Source organism: Chanodichthys erythropterus, chromosome 18 (genome assembly GCF_024489055.1).
Source record: "Chanodichthys erythropterus isolate Z2021 chromosome 18, ASM2448905v1, whole genome shotgun sequence".
NCBI classification, from domain to species: domain Eukaryota; kingdom Metazoa; phylum Chordata; class Actinopteri; order Cypriniformes; family Xenocyprididae; genus Chanodichthys; species Chanodichthys erythropterus.
In genome coordinates this window covers 16,243,572-16,261,357 of record NC_090238.1, presented here as the reverse complement: position 1 = coordinate 16,261,357, position 17,786 = coordinate 16,243,572, and the positions used below count along the sequence as shown (strand labels likewise).

At 37.8% G+C, this 17,786-nt stretch overlaps 1 protein-coding gene across 2 annotated transcripts in view; it reads right to left on the bottom strand.

Annotated features, from left to right (window-relative positions):
• emilin1b (elastin microfibril interfacer 1b) overlaps positions 1–16,747 on the bottom strand; it is a 38,793-nt gene extending 22,046 nt beyond the window's left edge. Inside the window, exon 1 of one of the 2 annotated variants that reach the window (XM_067367370.1) lies at positions 16,173–16,747. In XM_067367370.1, the coding sequence (XP_067223471.1) occupies positions 16,173–16,324 (152 nt within the window). In that variant the 5' untranslated portion in view covers positions 16,325–16,747. Of the gene's footprint in view, positions 1–2,278; positions 2,301–16,172 lie in introns of those variants that run through there. The other variant, XM_067367371.1, reaches the window with a different exon arrangement.
• Positions 16,748–17,786: the final 1,039 nt, after the last annotated feature.

Below are 17,786 nucleotides of genomic sequence, written 5' to 3'. Positions count from 1 at the left end.
TTCAGCTTCTGATTGTCCTCACATGCTTGGAATATGTCCACCAAACCCCCTTTTGGCTTCATGGAAAAGTCACAACAACAACAACAACAACAACAATGGCCTATAGTAACAGTCTTTTCATGAGACTCCAAGTTTAAAGATGTAGTTTACCCCAAAATTAAAATATTGTAATTTACTCACTCTCATGTTGTTCCAAACCTGTTTGATTTCTAGTCTGAGGAAAACACGAGGTGAAAAATGCTGAAGAATCTTAAAATAGCTCTTTTTAATACACAAACAGTTTAGTGACCGCTTATGTTAAGGTCAAAAAAAAAAAAAAAAAAACCCTAAAAGCATCTTAAGCAGCCCATACAGCTTAAGTGCAATATTTAATGTCTTCTTATGCTGCATGCTAGCTTTGTGTGAGGACCAGACCTCACAGAAGCAGTTTTTCCAACATAGGCTCACTGGAAAAATGTGTCTCTACCTATATTTTTTGCAAAACTCCAAAAAATCTTAATTCACTGCGGTTTATACAGTCAACCCAAAATTTATTCACATACCTTTAACATTTCATTCATTAATTCAGTTTATTCAATATAGTTTCAAAAAATGGTAATAAAATGACAAGATATCAGAGTTAAACTGTCAGAAACAATTCATCTAATTATGTCAGATAACACTTAAGCAAAACATGGTCAGGTGAAAGTGTCTGAATAATTTTTGGTTACAAATTTTGATCAATTTTACTGGTAGTCCACTGTATGAAGAATTTTTGGGTATAATATGTCACAGTTTACTTTATTTTGCTATAGTGTCCTGCACCCACAAGTAAAAAAATATATCAAAAATGTCTGAATAATTTTTGGTTTGACTGTAGCTGAAATGAATACTAGTGGCAGTAAAACACCAACAACTTTTATTCCTTTCACACAAATGATTAATACGAGGACAGATTATTGAATAATAAAGACTTATTTTCATGAGGTTCCTTTGCACAATACTATATTATGATCTCAAAAACTTTTACAAGTGCATGATTTGTAAACTAATACATTTTGACGTTTGATTATATAATCAGCTTCATATGTGTGGCTTTCCTGATGCAGTAAACTTGCTCAGTAACTCAGCTAGTACAGCATTACATTTTTGATGTGGTGTCTCTTGAAATATGAGTCACAATAAAAGAGCTCAAAGCAAGCTAAAATGGCATGTTCGTGGTTAACACAATCGTTTAGTGTAGGTGGTACATTATTTTCATACGCGTACAAGAAGCAATGCAATTTTGCAAAAATGTTGCCAAAGGCACATTTTTTTCAGTGAACCGGGATTGGGTTTTGAAATCTATGGAAGCTTGTTTTCACCACTGAATAAAAAACAAAAACGGTAATTGCTTTTTATGTCACAATTCTGCCTTTTTTTCCTCAGAATTTGCAAATGCGAGTTATATAGTCAAAATTGCATGGACTAAACTCACAATTTTGAGTTATAAAGTCAGAATTGTGAGTTATAATGTTAGAATTGCGTGATATAAACTAAATAGATCGCAATTATGACTTTTTTCTTGCAGTTGTGAGTTTATGTCTTGCAATTCAGACTTTTTTCTCAATTCTGACTTTTTTCTTGCAATTCAGATTTTTCTCGAAATTGCAAGTTTTATCTATAATTATAAAGTCAGAATTGCGTGATATAAAGTCGAAATTGTGAGATATAAACTCACAACTCTGAGAAAAAAAGTTAGAACTGACTCGTAATTCTGACTTTAAAGGGGTGGTTCATTGCGTTCATTCACTTTTTTAACTTTTGTTAGTGTGTAATGCTGCTGCTTGAGCACAAACAGTATCTGAAAAGTTACAGCGCTGAAAGTTCAATGCAAACGGAGATATTGTTCCCGCTTAAGAAGCAGAAGCTGCTGTTTATGGGCCCTTAACTGTAAGCACGTTTTATTGTTTGTACATGTCTTTTAAATATATTATGTTGCTATTTTTTGGTTGCATCAAGGAAGTAAACAAAGAACAACGCGTTTTTGCTTTACTAACCATTTAGCTAAATTCTATTGCATACTTCAACAAACAGCAACAAACACCAACAAACTTCTATGTTCATAGACAGACAGTTGTTCATGCTATAAATTAAATGATACCTTTACAAAAATGCTACTACTCAGTCATGTATTAAGCTACAGTAAAGTTTTAATCAGGATAAAACCGTATACTGAATGCAAACAAAAATCAGTAACATTTACAAGTGACGGCATATCTAAACACTTTGACACACAATTACAAAAGGAAATACTTACTATTCAGAAACGTCCTTTAAAAACCATGCTTGCACAGGTTCTGCTTGACCCTCTTCATCATTACTGCTATCTGGGTCTGATTCGGGTTCAATTTGAATGTAGAATAAAGGTAAAATATATGAAAAATACAGCGTTTTTTCAAAAACCAAGCATTAAGACATGTTAAACTGCGTCCCATAAACACAATCAAGCCTAGAAAAAAACAGCGAACCACCCCTTTAAAACACGCAACTGCAAGTTTATATCATGAGCAAAAAAAAGTTGTGACGTAAACTCGCAATTGCGAGAAAAAAAGTCGGAATTGTGAGATAAAGAGTCGCAATTACCTTTTTTATTTTTTATGCAGTGGTGGAAACAAGCTTCCATAGAAATCATTTGTGTCTGTATTCAGAATAAAAAGCAGATGGGAGATTTTCAGTAAAAAACAACTTAAATTTCCATCTGTTTTTCAAACAAAGCTATGATATGACTTCAGAAGATGATACAGTATATAGCACACAAGTCATATAAACTATGTTTATAGTGTATTTTTGGAGCTCACCAGACACTATGAACTGCCATATGAGTTAAAATGACATGAGGGTGAGTAAATGATTACAGAATTTATATCTGTGGGTGAACTACTCCTTTAAGAAATGATAATTGTGGTTTTGGAGATTATACAATGCAATTACACATCCATCAGTAACCTGTCTCTGCATGCTTAAGATTGAATGCATAATGAAACAGACTATCAAGTTACACAAATAAAGAAAGAGACAGTGTATGTGCGACAGAGTGAACACAGATCAACGAGAAAATACGATTCTCAGTGAAGAAATTCTTTTGATATTGAACTCCATAAAAACACACAATGACATAAAACTCCCTCTTGTTTTACTTAATAGCCTGGCCATTTTCACTTCCTGTGCTTCAGGGCTTCACACAAAGGCTCAATCATCACACGCTTTGCTTTTCTTCAGTTCTTCTTTCTTTTCTGTCTCTACCCACACATCTTCCCCTCCGAGCGACCCTGCATGCTGCCCGGGCAGTGCACCGCACACCGTGACCTTTGACCTATGCAACAGGAAGCGGTCAAAGCAGCTGTGGCTGCACGGGCAGCTTGTTTTTACAGCCTTGCTTATTTGTATCTCCCTAGGAGGGGACACATGCTTGTCTGACTGTCCAAGAGGGCACCGGGCTGAAACGCATGTCCACTCCCAGTTCCACCCCAACTGTGTCCACACTAAAACCCTGATACAGAGATACAATATCAAAACTGACCCGCAAGCACAATACTGATATTGTTAGGCATAGCATGAATTTGCACCATGTAGTTGTTGCCAGTGGTTTCCATCTCCGTTTACAAACATTACCAAAATGCAATCATGCCGTATCATGTGGAAACAGCCCTCATTATGGCTGTTTTTGCAAATGGTGAGGCATTTCTTTCCAACACAGCCATTTAAGATTAGACTGCTGCCTGCACGCAAACACTCCTCTGTTAGCAAACACTACACTTATGCAACATTAAAAACTAAAAAAATATGTTTCTTATACTATAATATACTTTCTTGGAAGTATATATATATATATATATATATATATATATATATATATATACAGTGCATACAATTAGACTATATAAACATGCACTACTGTTCAAATATTATTACAATTTATTACAATTAACTGTTTTCAATTTGAATATATTTTAAGCTGAAGCATCATTACTCCAGTCTTTAGTGTCACATGATCCTTCAGAAATCATTCTAATATGCTGATTTGCTGCTCACGAAACATTTTAAACTTTTACCAATGTTTAAACTGGTTGTGCTGCTTAATATTGTACATTATACAATATTGTAATATTGGTTAAAAATGGGGTTAAAAATGGACAAACCCAGCAACTGGATTAAAAATGGACAAACCCAGCAACTGGATTAAATGTTTAGCCAACATACTGAGCAGATTTAATTTAATCCAACTATTGTTTAAAAATGACTATATGACTAGTTTACAATGAACCCAAAATAGGTTGGAAATTAAAAATCAGACACATAATTTACTACACTCTAAAAAAGTTGGGTTGAAAATGGACAAACCCAGCAATTGGTTTGTTTTAACCCAGCGGTTGGGTTAAATGTTTGCCCAATCTGCTGGGTAGATTTATTTAACTCAACTATTGTTTAAAAATTACTGTATTGCTTAATTAAAATTAACCCAAAGTATGTTGGAAATGAACATTTATTAATGTTCAATGAATAATTATTAAACAATAAACATTTATTAAATTGCTTATTAATAAATTTATATTAATAAACTATTAAATTTATATTAATAAAATATTAAAGCTTATTAATAAACATTCACCTTTTGTCTATTATTGTTGCCTCTAATTGCATCTGGTTTTTTCCCAACTATTTTGGGTTCATTTTAAGCTAGCCATATAGCAATTTTTAAATAATAGTTGGTTTAAAAAAAACTACCCAGCAGATTGGGCAAACATTTAACCCAACCGCTGGGTTAAAACAACCCAATCGCTGGGTTTGTCCATTTTCAACCCAACTTGGGTTGTTTTTAACCCAGCATTTTTTAGAGTGTAGAGGCAACAATAATAATCAAAAGGTGAGCATTTATTAATAAGCAATTTAATAAATGTTTATGCTTTAATTATTATTCATTAAACATATTAGTAAATGTTCATTTATTAAACATATTAATAAATGTTAATTTCCAACTTATTTTGGGTTCATTTTAAGCAAGCAATACAGTAATTTTTAAACAATAGTTGAGTTAAATAAAAATTCCCAGCAGGTTGGGCAAACATTTAAACCATCTGCTGGGTTAAAATAACCAATTTGTTGCTTGGGTTGTTTTCAACACAGCATTTTTAGAGTGTATACATTTTTTTTTTTTTTTTTCAAAAATATTTTTATTAAGATATTCTTCATTTGTTAATACAGAGTGTATACATTTTTCTATAAATTTTTGCTTTACTCTAACTTTTAATGTCCATGCTGAACAAAAGTATTCATTTCTTTAAAAAAAAAAAATCTTACTGACCCCTTATGAATAATAGTGTACACATCAAAATAATAATGTAAAATCTAATAAAAGCTAAGTCCCAAGATAAGATTTAAATATACTGTCCTATAACCATCTTCGTTAATAGCGCATAACACTGAGGCGGCTTGTACGGTAGGTCACATGACAAAGGAAATCAACCTTGAAAGAGCTTAATTGTCTCTACATTTTAAACTGGGATAAAAGAAAGCATGAGAAGCAACAAAAAGCACTTTATCTTTATGAAACAGCTATAATAGCCATAATCGTGTGCTATAGGAAGGAAAGCAAAAGTCAGGCTTTATTTGATCCGGAGTACACAAAGAAGAATGATGACTACAAGACCCCTTTGCGACTCAAATCTTCCAGAATATATTAAATATCTGGAGCTAAACGCTTTTTTCATGACCTCCTTAAATAAAGCAGAGGTAGGAAAAATCACACACTGCGCCAGAATAAGCAACGAGACTTCAGCCTCCACAACATCCAACACCACCACTAACAGATGTCCTATTAACCCCACTCTTATCTGCTCAGGACAATATTTAGATATTCGTGGTGTTCACATCCAATTTTATTTCTCATTCTGATTTCCAGATAAGCCGCACTGTTATGATTACCCTTATAAGTAATGCACTAGTAAATGTCAGGGCACTCTTTTACCGAACGAGCCACATATTTGATGCTGGAAGGGCAAGCTCGTGGGAAAAATGTTTCCTTGTGGTTATACTGTAACTTGCTCCTGTTACAGGAAAGCGGTTTCTGCAGGGGTTTGACCGCAGCGGCACATCTGTGGCGTCTCAGCTTGGAACTCCACTAAAGCAAAAGGAGAAGGAACATGCCTTATGAGCAGACGTACCACAGATGTGGCTTACACAAGCCAGGAGAGAAGTCTTCTCTAAAGACATTTAGACATTCATGCCATTCTTGGATTGAATCTATCCTCTGGACACTCATCCCTATGAGATACATTCACATTTCAGGGCTAGCTAAACTAACTCCATCATTATTGTCACACTTCACATTTAAGAGCTTATTGTATTCAATGTTTTCAAACAGCAAGTTTGACCTTTCATTCTTCTTTGTCATAATAGCTTTTCAGTCAGAATGCTCCACTGAGGATATGAATGGATTTAACATCAATCTTCACATCATCACCATAAAAACACTTATTTGTGTGATTTCTTGGGAATTACATGATATCAGATTAACCAAATCTGCTAAAAATCAGCATGGAATTTACTCCTATTTTAGTTACATTTTACCTCTATACTGCAGAAACTTCTTGAGACTTTTTGAGGTTTTAATTCGTATTTTTTTACTTGTTTTTGACTAGTCCTTCAAACAAAATGTAAATTTGCTCAAGAAGCAGAACTGCAGAAAATGTTAAAGGGGTGGTTCAGTGCGATTTCACTTTTTTAACTTTAGTTAGTGTGTAATGTTGCTGCTTGAGCATAAACAGTATCTGCAAAGTTACAGCGCTGAAAGTTCAATGCAAATGGAGATATTGTCTTTTAAAGTTATGGCAGTTTATTGCCTACAAAAACGACCGGTTTGGACTACAACGAGCCTCTTCCTAGGTTGGTGACATCATAAACCCATAAATTTAATGCTACTTTTACAAAAATGCTACTACTCAGTCATGTATTCGGCTACAGTAAAGCTTTAATCAAGATAAAACTGTATATTGAAAGATAACAAACAGCAGTGACAGCATATCTAAACACTTTGACACAAATACGAAATGAAATACCATTCATAAACGTCCTTTAAAAGCCGCGATTGCTGTTCATCTGGGTCTGATTCGGGCACAATTTGATACAGCAATATAATCAAACTGAGCATTCAATAAAACCAAAGCCCACGTAACCGGTAACAAATGGTAAGGGGTGTGGCGTTTCCGGACGCTTCAGCGAATCACGATACACTGGGCCCGCTACCAACCTGCTAACCAATCTAAGCATATTGCGTATTTCGGAGGGAGTGGCTTCATAGAAGCAGGAAGTCAAACAAGCCGTTCATATGACAGTGAAAACAGAGGTGTTGTAACCTTGTTACATTGGTGCCGAAACCCGGGAGGAAGGAGGGACATGCTGTCGGAGAGCCCTCGCTGCTGAGGGGGATCGCGGTGCTGCGGAGTTCGGGCAGCGCGGGAGTGAAGACCGCGAGAGGCTGCCCGAAGCGGTGGTACTGGAGCCTAGTGAAAGGTGGGACGGAGAGCTCGAGGCCGTGCCCCTGGGACGAGGTGGGGTGGCTGCCGTCCAAGAGGGAGCGGAGGAGTCGCCGCCGTTCGCCGTGGGCCGGAGCCTGCTGCCGTCCGCCATAAAGGGGAGGAGCAGGGAACGGGGGACTTGCTGCCGGCTGCCCTCAGTCGGAGGAGCCATCGCCGGCCGCCAGGAGGCGGTCGAGGATCGGGCCGTCCACCGAGCGGCCACCGCATGGCACCGCGAAGAAGAGCCTCTCGGCAGGCTGAGGACCAAGCGGCAGTGTGTCGGGGAACCGGACCAAGAATTTTTTTTTTCTTTTTCCTCTCTCCCCTCTCTCGTCCTGTCGCTCCCCTTGCTTCCGTCTCCTTTCTCTCGTCTCGTCTGTCCTTACCCCCAGGTGCTGCGGCCGCCGAGACAGGCCCCGGGGGGGAGTAGAGCGCAGTCTCGGGAGTACCCCCCGGCCTGCGAGGGGCGATGGGGGTATGTGGCGACCAGGGCGGGCGAGAGCCGTGAGGGAACGGCGCGAGGCCGGTGGCGCGAGTGATAATGAGCGTCACCTGGGAGGCGCACCGGCCTTGAGTCCCTCACGGAGGAGCTCCGGGAGCATAAAAGCAGGAGCGACTACCGTGGAGGACGAGAGAGGACCAGGCCTGGACTTTATTTTATGTTTTATTATGTTTGTGTGGCCGGCAGACGTCCGCGAGGGTCTGCCGGCATTACTTTCGTTTTGTTCTTTGTTTATTTTACATTAAAGTTTCGTTGAATGTTCGCCGGTTCCCGCCTCCTTCTTCCCATATCTACTAACCTTGTTACAGTGTAGAATTAAGATAAAATATATGAAAAAGATTATAAGATTTTTAAAATGTTTTTGTTGGAATTCTCTTCTGCTCACCAAGGCTGCATTTATTTATTATATTACACTAAAAACAGTAATATTTTAAAATAATTTAAAATAATAATTTTCTATTTAACTATATTTTAAAATGTAATTTATTCCTGTGATGGCAAAGCCTCTTGGATTTCATCAAAAATATCTTAATTTGTGTTCTGAAGATGAACGAAGGTCTGTTCAATCAGACTAGGAATCGACCGTTCACAACTACCCGCCCCCTTTACTGTTGCTATGTCCGACAAGCCATGCTGATCTTTCGCCACACATCATTTTCTTACACAGTGAAAAATACATTGTGGAGCAAAGAGGACACTGACAAAGCGTCGACAGACAATACAGAGCAGGTTAATTTTGATATGAAACAAAGTCTCAAATTTCAATCTTTGTCATTTTTAAAGAAATGTAAACAATAAATACCGTATTGTGGCTCTTTAATGTGTTGTGACAGATCGCTGTAGCACCTCAGTTCAAGCGGCTCGTGAATAGTTCATTTATAGCATCAAATAAACATGAATGAACATCATAAGGAATGTTGTTTCAATCACGTAAAGTTGTCCGTACACACCATTTTTCATGTTCAAGTCCGCCTTCGTTAATCTGCTAACTCCTCTGACTGCTCTGTCGGACAAAATGGCAGATTCGGCGTTATGACTGGTTAGATCGCCTGTCAATCAAACTCCTGGCGAAGGGTCAATTATGCATTTCCATGTCAACAGTATCAACAACAAAATGAATCTGCAGCAGTACGGTACAAGCTCTCTAAGTCGTTTATGTTCGTTTTTATTGTAATGTTATGTGTTTTGAGATATGAGGTAGTTTGACGCCATCTCTTGTGATGCTTTGCCGAGAGCAGCTGTGAGTGTGTCTTCTTCGTGTGTTTTGGAGGAAGCGTGGCTTTAGATGCTGATTTGCAGAGAGGGTGGGATCATATGCTTTCAAATGCTAGCAGGCTAGCGTTAGCATTTTCCAGATCACCAACTGCACCTTTAACTAAAGCCTTCTCCTGGCTTAATCTAAGCCCTGTCTGTGAAACCAGGCCATAGACGTAGGTGGGCTCTTTTGACTTGGGTAAGTAAGCAACCACCAAGCAACATTCTAGCAACCACCAAGCATGTCCATGGCACAAACAGTGCAGTGTAACATGCTAATAACCAATCGAAACTGCACAGCAACGGCCTGGTAACCACCCATAACACCCATACAAAAGACTGTGTGTCTTATATTGCTTGTCTTAAGATGCTTGTGGCGACCAGGGCGGGCGAGAGCCGTGAGGGAACGGCGTGAGGCCGGTGACGCAAGTGATAACAAGCATCACCTGGGAGGCACACCGGCCTTGAGTCTCTCACGGAGGAGCTCCGGGAGCATAAAAGGAGGAGCGACGACCGTGGAAGACGAGAGAGGACCAGGCCTGGACTTTATGTTATGGTTTATTATGTTTGTGTGGCCGGCAGACGTCCGCGAGGGTCTGCCGGCATTACTTTCGTTTTGTTCTTTGTTTATTTTGGAATTAAACTTTGTTTGAACGTTCGCCGGTTCCCGCCTCCTTCTTCCCATATTTACGAACTGTGTTACAATGCTGTAAACACAATTCCAGCTATAATAAGCTATTAAATCATGTTTAGATAGGCTATGTATTTGTACAAGTACTTCTCCATCATTCCACCTAACAGCTGACTGTTCTCAGAATATTGGCTAACATTCTGAGAAGGTTCTCTCATAGTTCTGAATAAATGTTCCTACAGTAACAATAATAGAATGTTTGTTCTACGTTTTCTGGTAATAATGTTAAGCAAAACATTCTTAGAACATATTTTTGTTGACATATTAGTAAGAAGCAAGATGTTAATAAAGATAACTGAACTGGAATCACTGCTTTAAACCTAACCACTCACTGCAAGCAAAGCTAAAGGATATGATATGATACAATCCCATTCAAGCTTGTCTTCCAGAAACAATCATTCATGACAGACATTTTGGCATGTCTGAACATCCATTAATATTCATTAACTGCTTCCCTTGTCAAACACAAACTTGTTCACAGGAAGCACTTTGCATATGAGAGGTGTTTTTCAGAACGAGGCCAGAGTCCTGATCATCCACTACAGGAAGTTCCTCTTGGTGTGAAGGGGCCGCTGTATGACCGAGGGCTTCCTGTCAGTGTGTGACGGCGTGGGGTGGTCTGGATGAGGCCCGAGACTGACAGGCACCATCACAAGCAGCTCTTGGCTTCACAACCACTGCCACATCTTCAAAAAGCCCAGGTCAAGGGCCAAGAGCTTTCCTTTCACAGAGGGCTTTGCTTAAATCCTCTTGACAAACCAGGACAAAAGGCAAAAAGAAATGGCTAAAAAATACTAAGGATCAAATAAGACCTGACAGAATAAAAAGAGAAAAACGATGGGCACTTGAGCATGGATGCATGAGTGAGATTTACAGATGACAAAGACATTGGATGGGTCTGAATTTTGACTATGAACACATTCAAAGGCAATTGGGTTACAGGAGAAATGCTTCTGAAATGTAGATGGGTGGCAAAGTTAAATTAGAGCTTACAAATTAAGCCCAAATGTTAAAAACTCATAAAATGGCTAATGACCAGTATTTTATTTAAAGACCCCATTAGTCTGCTATATTGCAAAAATAGATCAAACAAAAACCTCTTTTCCATTATCCTGTTAAGAGGGCTCTTTACTTCTGTCTGTATCTAATCAGCCTTTGGGGCATATGAAACAAACAGAGCTTTGAACACTGTCTCTTTACAGAGGGCAAACTGATAACTGCAAACCTGGACCTGACTGACTGACCACAATACAATCTTTAGACTGGACGCCCACAGACTGTCTGATGTAGATTGCGTGGTAAAAAATATCAGCAGTGCTAATCGCTATATAATTGGCTGGATTCTTGCATCTTCCTGTAGATAGTGTGCACAGGCTTTTGGGTGAGAAATATGAGAAATGTCCAGGTTAAGAAATTACATTTGTATAAAGAAAACAAAACCTATTTTTAAAACTATTACATCTTTTTGCATTGACATTTTTATTATAGTTAATAAAGCACATTTCCTCCTCCAAATTCTCATTAAAGGTTTAGTTCACGCAAAAATTAAAATTCTGTACTCACCGTCATGTCGTTCCACACCAGTAGCCCTTCGTTCATCATCAGAACACAAATTAAGATATTTTTGATGAAATCTGAGAGGTATATGACTTATCCATAGACAGCAATATAATCAACACTTTCAAGGTCCAGAAAGCTACTAAAGACATCGTTAAAACATTGAACATGACTGCAGTGGTTCGACCTTAAAGGAATAGTCCACTTTCAAATAAAAATGTTCTGATCATTTACTTACCCCCATGTCATCCAAGATGTTCATGTCTTTCTTTCTTCAGTCGAAAATAAATTAAGATTTTTGATGAAAACATTCTAGGATTATTCTCCTTATAGTGGACTTCAATTGGCCCCAAATGGTTGAAACTTACAGTTTCAGTTCAGCTTCAAATGTCAAGTCAAGTCACCTTTATTTATATAGCGCTTTTTACAATGCAGATTGTGTCAAAGCAGCTTTACATTGATAACTGATACATAATTTCGGCTGCACAGCAGAATAATGTCAATGCAGGCAGATCAAAGAACTGTTGAATAAATGTCAAGAATGCTGTTGAATATCAAATGTCAAGTCAAATGTCAAGTGTCCCCAACCAAGCAAGCCAAAGGCCTTAGCTAATAAAATGATCGGTCATTTTCTTAAAAAAAATGAAAATGTATATGCTTTATAGGCACAAATGATAGCTTCACATGTGCTTCCACCAGACCGCGATTCCGTATTCTTCAAAAAGCTTATGCTAAATGTCCTATGCCTTCCCTATTCAACTTATGGAATGAACATGGCGCCAGTTTCATTGTTTCCGTAAGTTGAATAGGGAAGGTGTTTTTTTAAGAAAATGGCCGATCGTTTCTCTAGATAAGACCCTTATTCCTCGTCTGGTATCATTTAAAGCTTTTTGAAGCTGCACTGAAACTGTAATTTTGACCTTTAACCGTTTGGGGCCAACTGAAGTCCACTAAAAGGAGAAAAATCCTGGAATGTTTTCATCAAAAACCTTAATTTATTTTCGACTGAAGAAAGAAGGACATGGACATCTTGGATGACATGGGGGTGAGTAAATTATCAGGAAATTTTTATTTGAAAGTGAACTAATCCTTTAATTTTATGAAGTGATGAGAAAACTTTTTGAATAATGACTTTATTCAACAGTATCTTCTCTTCTGTGTCATTATCATACGTTTTTTACATCCAGTGCTTTCAGGTTGTAGTTCAGAACGGCGACTCACTATTGTTTTGCTTTTGCGAAGAAAAAGTATTCTCGTCGCTTCATAACATTAAGGTTGAACCACTGTTGACTGTTTTAACGATGTCTTTAGTATCTTTCTGGACCTTGGAAGTGTTGATTATATTGCTGTCTATGGATAAGTCATTTACCTCTAGGATTTCATCAAAAATATCTTAATTTGTGTTCCGAAGATGAATAAAGGTCTTACGGCTGTGGAACAACATGAGGGTGAGTAATTAATGATAGAATTTTCATTTTTGGGTAAACTAACACTTTAATGCAAAGCTATAAAATAAAATAAAATAAAATAAAATAAATAAAATAAAATAAAATAAAATAAAATAAAATAAAATAAAATAAAATAAAATAAAATAAAATAAAATAATCATGTATTTAATCTTCATTTTTCATAGCCCTTTTTTCCCTTTTTGATTTTGGGGTGACTATCTTAAGATTCACTCTTTTATAAGTCCAAAACTCTAAGTGAACCTGCCAAGGGTGTAGAAATTTATGAATGATGACTGGTCCAATTTTGCGAAAATTTGCAGACTTTTCTGCCAAGTTCTGTGGGCACAGATTGCGTGAGGGCCTTCTATTGAGGAATTACCATTCACTGGACCATACCCTCAGTAGAGTTAAACTATTCCTAATAAGTCACATATAATGGAGCCAATCCAAGACTGTGCCATGTTTTATTATTCAGACACCATGCAGTTTAATAGTCACCCTCTGAAGAGCTGCATGCCAGCACTGGCTGTTTGTCTGTCAGCATAAAAATGTTCAAGAAATAAATGAAAGATGGCAAACATGAACATGGGCGTACAGTCTTCAGGGCATTCATCAAAGCTTGTCCAGCATGATTTCCTGAATAGCAGTGGACACAACATTTAGGCTTGGACTTTTGACTTCTGGTTTGGCAGAAAAGGGCCCAATTTTATGGCTGTATATGTGCAAATCAGCATAGTTCATTTCTAAAACACTGTGACAACACAGCACAACCCAAACCATTTTATATCTCTACTACAGACACATTGCGTCTTCTTACACAAGAAATACTTGTATATATAATAAAAAGGTGTATAATTCAATAAGCTCACAGGTTAGTGGAAGAAGTTCAAAGTTCATGTCTCACAAAACCGTACACTATAGAGTACATTCAGCACTGCAAGGCGACATTCTCACACTTAAAAAAGAGACCTGGACGTAAAATGTGAGATTTGATGAAAGATAATACAAAGTATATGCCACTTAAATGTTAGTATGCAAAATATGAGTCGAAAATGAGATTACTTTCAAAGCTGATTAGCTTCTACCTTTCCCTTTTTACATGCAGTGCAAAGTTCAAGTCTGAACAAAGCTGAATTCTGTGAGTGAGTTAATTTCAAAATATGACGCGTTTCTGTGAAACTACAACTTCTGAAATAAGCAGAAAAGTTAACACATTATAAGATAATTGTAAGTATCCAGTGGCCGTTTTAGCTAAGCTAGCAAGCTAAATGGCTAATGGCATGCCCAAAAGAATGATGTACACATAAATCAGGGATGATAAAATCCACATGGGATAAAAATAACTATACAAGATCACCTGAAGACCATAGTTGGAGTCAAGACCGCACCCTCCAAGATCCAGACCAAGACTAGATCCCTCAAGGCCCAGATCCAGACCAAAACTTTACTGAAAAGGTGAGCTAATCCATAGTTCCAATTAAATTTGACACATTAAACTTAGTGGAGCATATCAGTACCCTATTTTCTGAATATGAACCAGAATTTCCTTTTCATATAACAATCACTAATTCAACATATTTTGCTAGATTTTCATGGACGCTGTATCCTCTTATATTAGGACATGTATTCCAACACGCAAAATCCTGGCAGCGTTCCTTACCAAATGCCTACAATTTAGAGTAAAGAGGTGATTTAGGTGTTCGCATATTTGGCAGCTGAATATCCAATTCTTGCAACGTTCATCTTTCAGAATCTTTTAGCATAAAATTGCTGCTAAATTTGAGGCACACATTCCTTAATAAATTTGATTAGGGGTTGTGGTTTTCCCTGGAAATGCACATTTGATGCAAGCAACACGAGTCAAAATCTATCAATCAGTTCATTTAGAAGACTTAAAGGAGAAAAAGCCACAAGAGAGAAGATGAGTTCTCCACATTGAGAGAAAAAGAACTACTTCTTCCCTTGATTTCAGTCACTTTTTCACTTTTCCATAAAATAAATACACAAAAGGAATACTTTTTACATCTGTTGTAACTAAAAGTTCAAACAGACTGCTAATCCCCAGTAACTCGCCTCAGATTTCTCAAGCAGGCAGTACATACTTCACTACATACTTCATACCGCTGGCACTGAGGGTTCTCACATCTAGACATCACCCTTCACTACCTCACTACACTGACCGTGAAGGGGAATGCATTATATTTGAGAGCTATTCATAAGTCCAGATGGGCTAAAATAGCTAATAATTTCTATGACTGATCTTTATTTACTACTTCATTACACAGATATAAGGCCACAATTCATGACTCTAGGCTCTGACCATCACCATCTGGCCTGCGTGTCCATCCACCCTTAAAAAAGCATTGCGTCAGATGAAGGGGGAAGCCCCGGTCTGCACGTCAGTGCTGGGACAACCTCTCCCGTTCACACCCCAACAATCACAGACAAAACAACAATGTCAGAGTGGGTGTGTGTGGCTGAGAGTGAGCATTGCATTGTAAAACCACCTGATTGACAGATAAAGGAAGGTGCTTTTAGCGTAATTATTAAGGTGGCGACAAGTATAACCATATTCTGAAAAGCTTTGGAAATCACAGGGGTCCCACAACAGTTCTTTTTAAGCAGAGCCTTGCATTAGGTAAGTGATAATTAGCTGTTTGGATGGACAGCAATGCACCTCCTGTCGTTTCATTGTAGGATAAAGGGAGGCTTTTCCTTTCATGTAGTCATCTGTGGCACACATTTAATAGCACATTTGCTTTTTAAAGTCCCCTCAGGTTATGTTTCCCTCAATAAATGGATTACAGAAAAATGCATAACATCTGTAACTGTCCTGACGGGACTTATAAAACTTTAGTCTTTTTGTCTGTCTGTCTATCAACTGTCATTACCTCAGAGTAATGCAAAGTTTGATTAGTCTGAAAATGTCATGTCTAATGTTACAAAAAAAAACTGATTTTGTTAGATTTGATCCATCTTTCTAAATGTTGATGATCTTAATGGTATGATAGAATCATCATAAGGTAATACTATGGCTATATACAGCATTTATATATATATATATATATATATATATATATATATATAATACAACACACACAGAGACACTTTTTCACTATTTGTTTCTTTCAATCCTTTCATTTCTTTCATCATCATAGTAGTGTATGAAATGAAAGTGTCATTACCTGTGTCTGCTTGCTGCCCTCGCCCCGTTTAAAGGCTGAGTCTGAGTCTGGGTCCCTGCGTACAGGTTATACCGCTGAGGATACGACGCGCTTCTAACATCTCCAGAAAAAAACAACACCAGCATCGATATCAAAAGAACTGCTCCATCCATCACAGCGCACGTCGGTCTGTAACAATGTCTAACACTATATAACTAACAAATTCTCTCAAATTAACTTTTATTCCACCAAAAATAGCGCTTTCGCGGTGTCTAGAGGAGCTTCTTTACACTCCCAGAAGTTCTTACTATCGATCCATTACGCGCGTCTTGAGCGCTGCTTCCAGAAGTGTCGGATAAATCTCTCAAATCGACGCGTAACGGCGCTTTCCCTCCTTTCGCGCTGATAAAACAACCTAAACTCCCTCTATCCTTCTTTTGAATGGTTTGTAATATTTGTCGGTACATCCAAACAAAGCAATCCGGAGGCTTCCTGAAATCTGGAGGAGTTTTCTTGGAAAGGAGATGCAGTGAGTTTGGATTGAGGGGAGCCAGTGCGCTCTGACGCACTCCAACGTCCCCAATACACTCTCCCTCTCTCTCTCTCTTCATCTCCCTCCCTTCTTGAAACCCTCCCTCCAGTGCACTGATGACAGAATCACAGCAAACTATGCTTAAAAAACCAACAGGACCACGTGTGTGAATACTGGATGATTATGAAATCTCACATACATTGGTGAACAGCAGTGATTGAAACCATATGGCCTCTTGATAGAATGGCTGATGTCCCACATCTGATCTTTATTGTGGTTACTTTAGGTGAAGAGAGCAGCTTTTGTGCTTTTGAGAGCCCACTTCAGAAAGTTTAACTTCTTTGTGTAGTTTGTTCTAGTAATAATTCTTAGTTTTATTGAAGTTTGGTAAGATTACATGAGTGAATCTCACAAAATCTGTCAGGATTATTACCATGTGATGTTTCACCCAAAAGTTAAAAGAAATAAAATTAAGTTCATTCAGTTATTTTGTGTATTTTATTTATGTATATAAAGGAAGCAATAGGGTACGAGAGTCCGCTTTGCGTCGTGCCCAACAACGCCCTTCAGCCGTGACTTATTCACGATACAGCACTAGCCTCGAGTACCTTATTGCTTTTATAAAACGGTTACCACACAATAAAAATATTAAAGCCAAAAATATGTATCAAAGCAACTTTCATGAAGTAAACTTTGACTAAAAGCCTTCCTTACGCCGGAAAAAATAGTCCCTGACCGTGAACAGCAACAGAAGTTACATTATTACACCATTAGATGGCGGCAAAGACTGTCTTTATGAGTGTGTCAGTCAATAGCGAAGACTTTTATATTGAAAAGTCTGAATTGTTGTGAAAACAGAACAAGACGCAACTGATAAATGCTTTGACTAGCGCTGTCAGTCACGGGAAAACCCCTTAAATGTTAAAAGGACAAGATAATACATCAGACATTTAAACCGATTTTTATTATGAACATAGGACTGAATTGAAGGAAAATAACCCTTTCTCATTACTGTAAAACATTTAAATGGTAAACTATTGAACTGTAATTTATGCTGATTAAAAATTAGTAAAATATTGAATTACACTAATGAGGAATGCTAC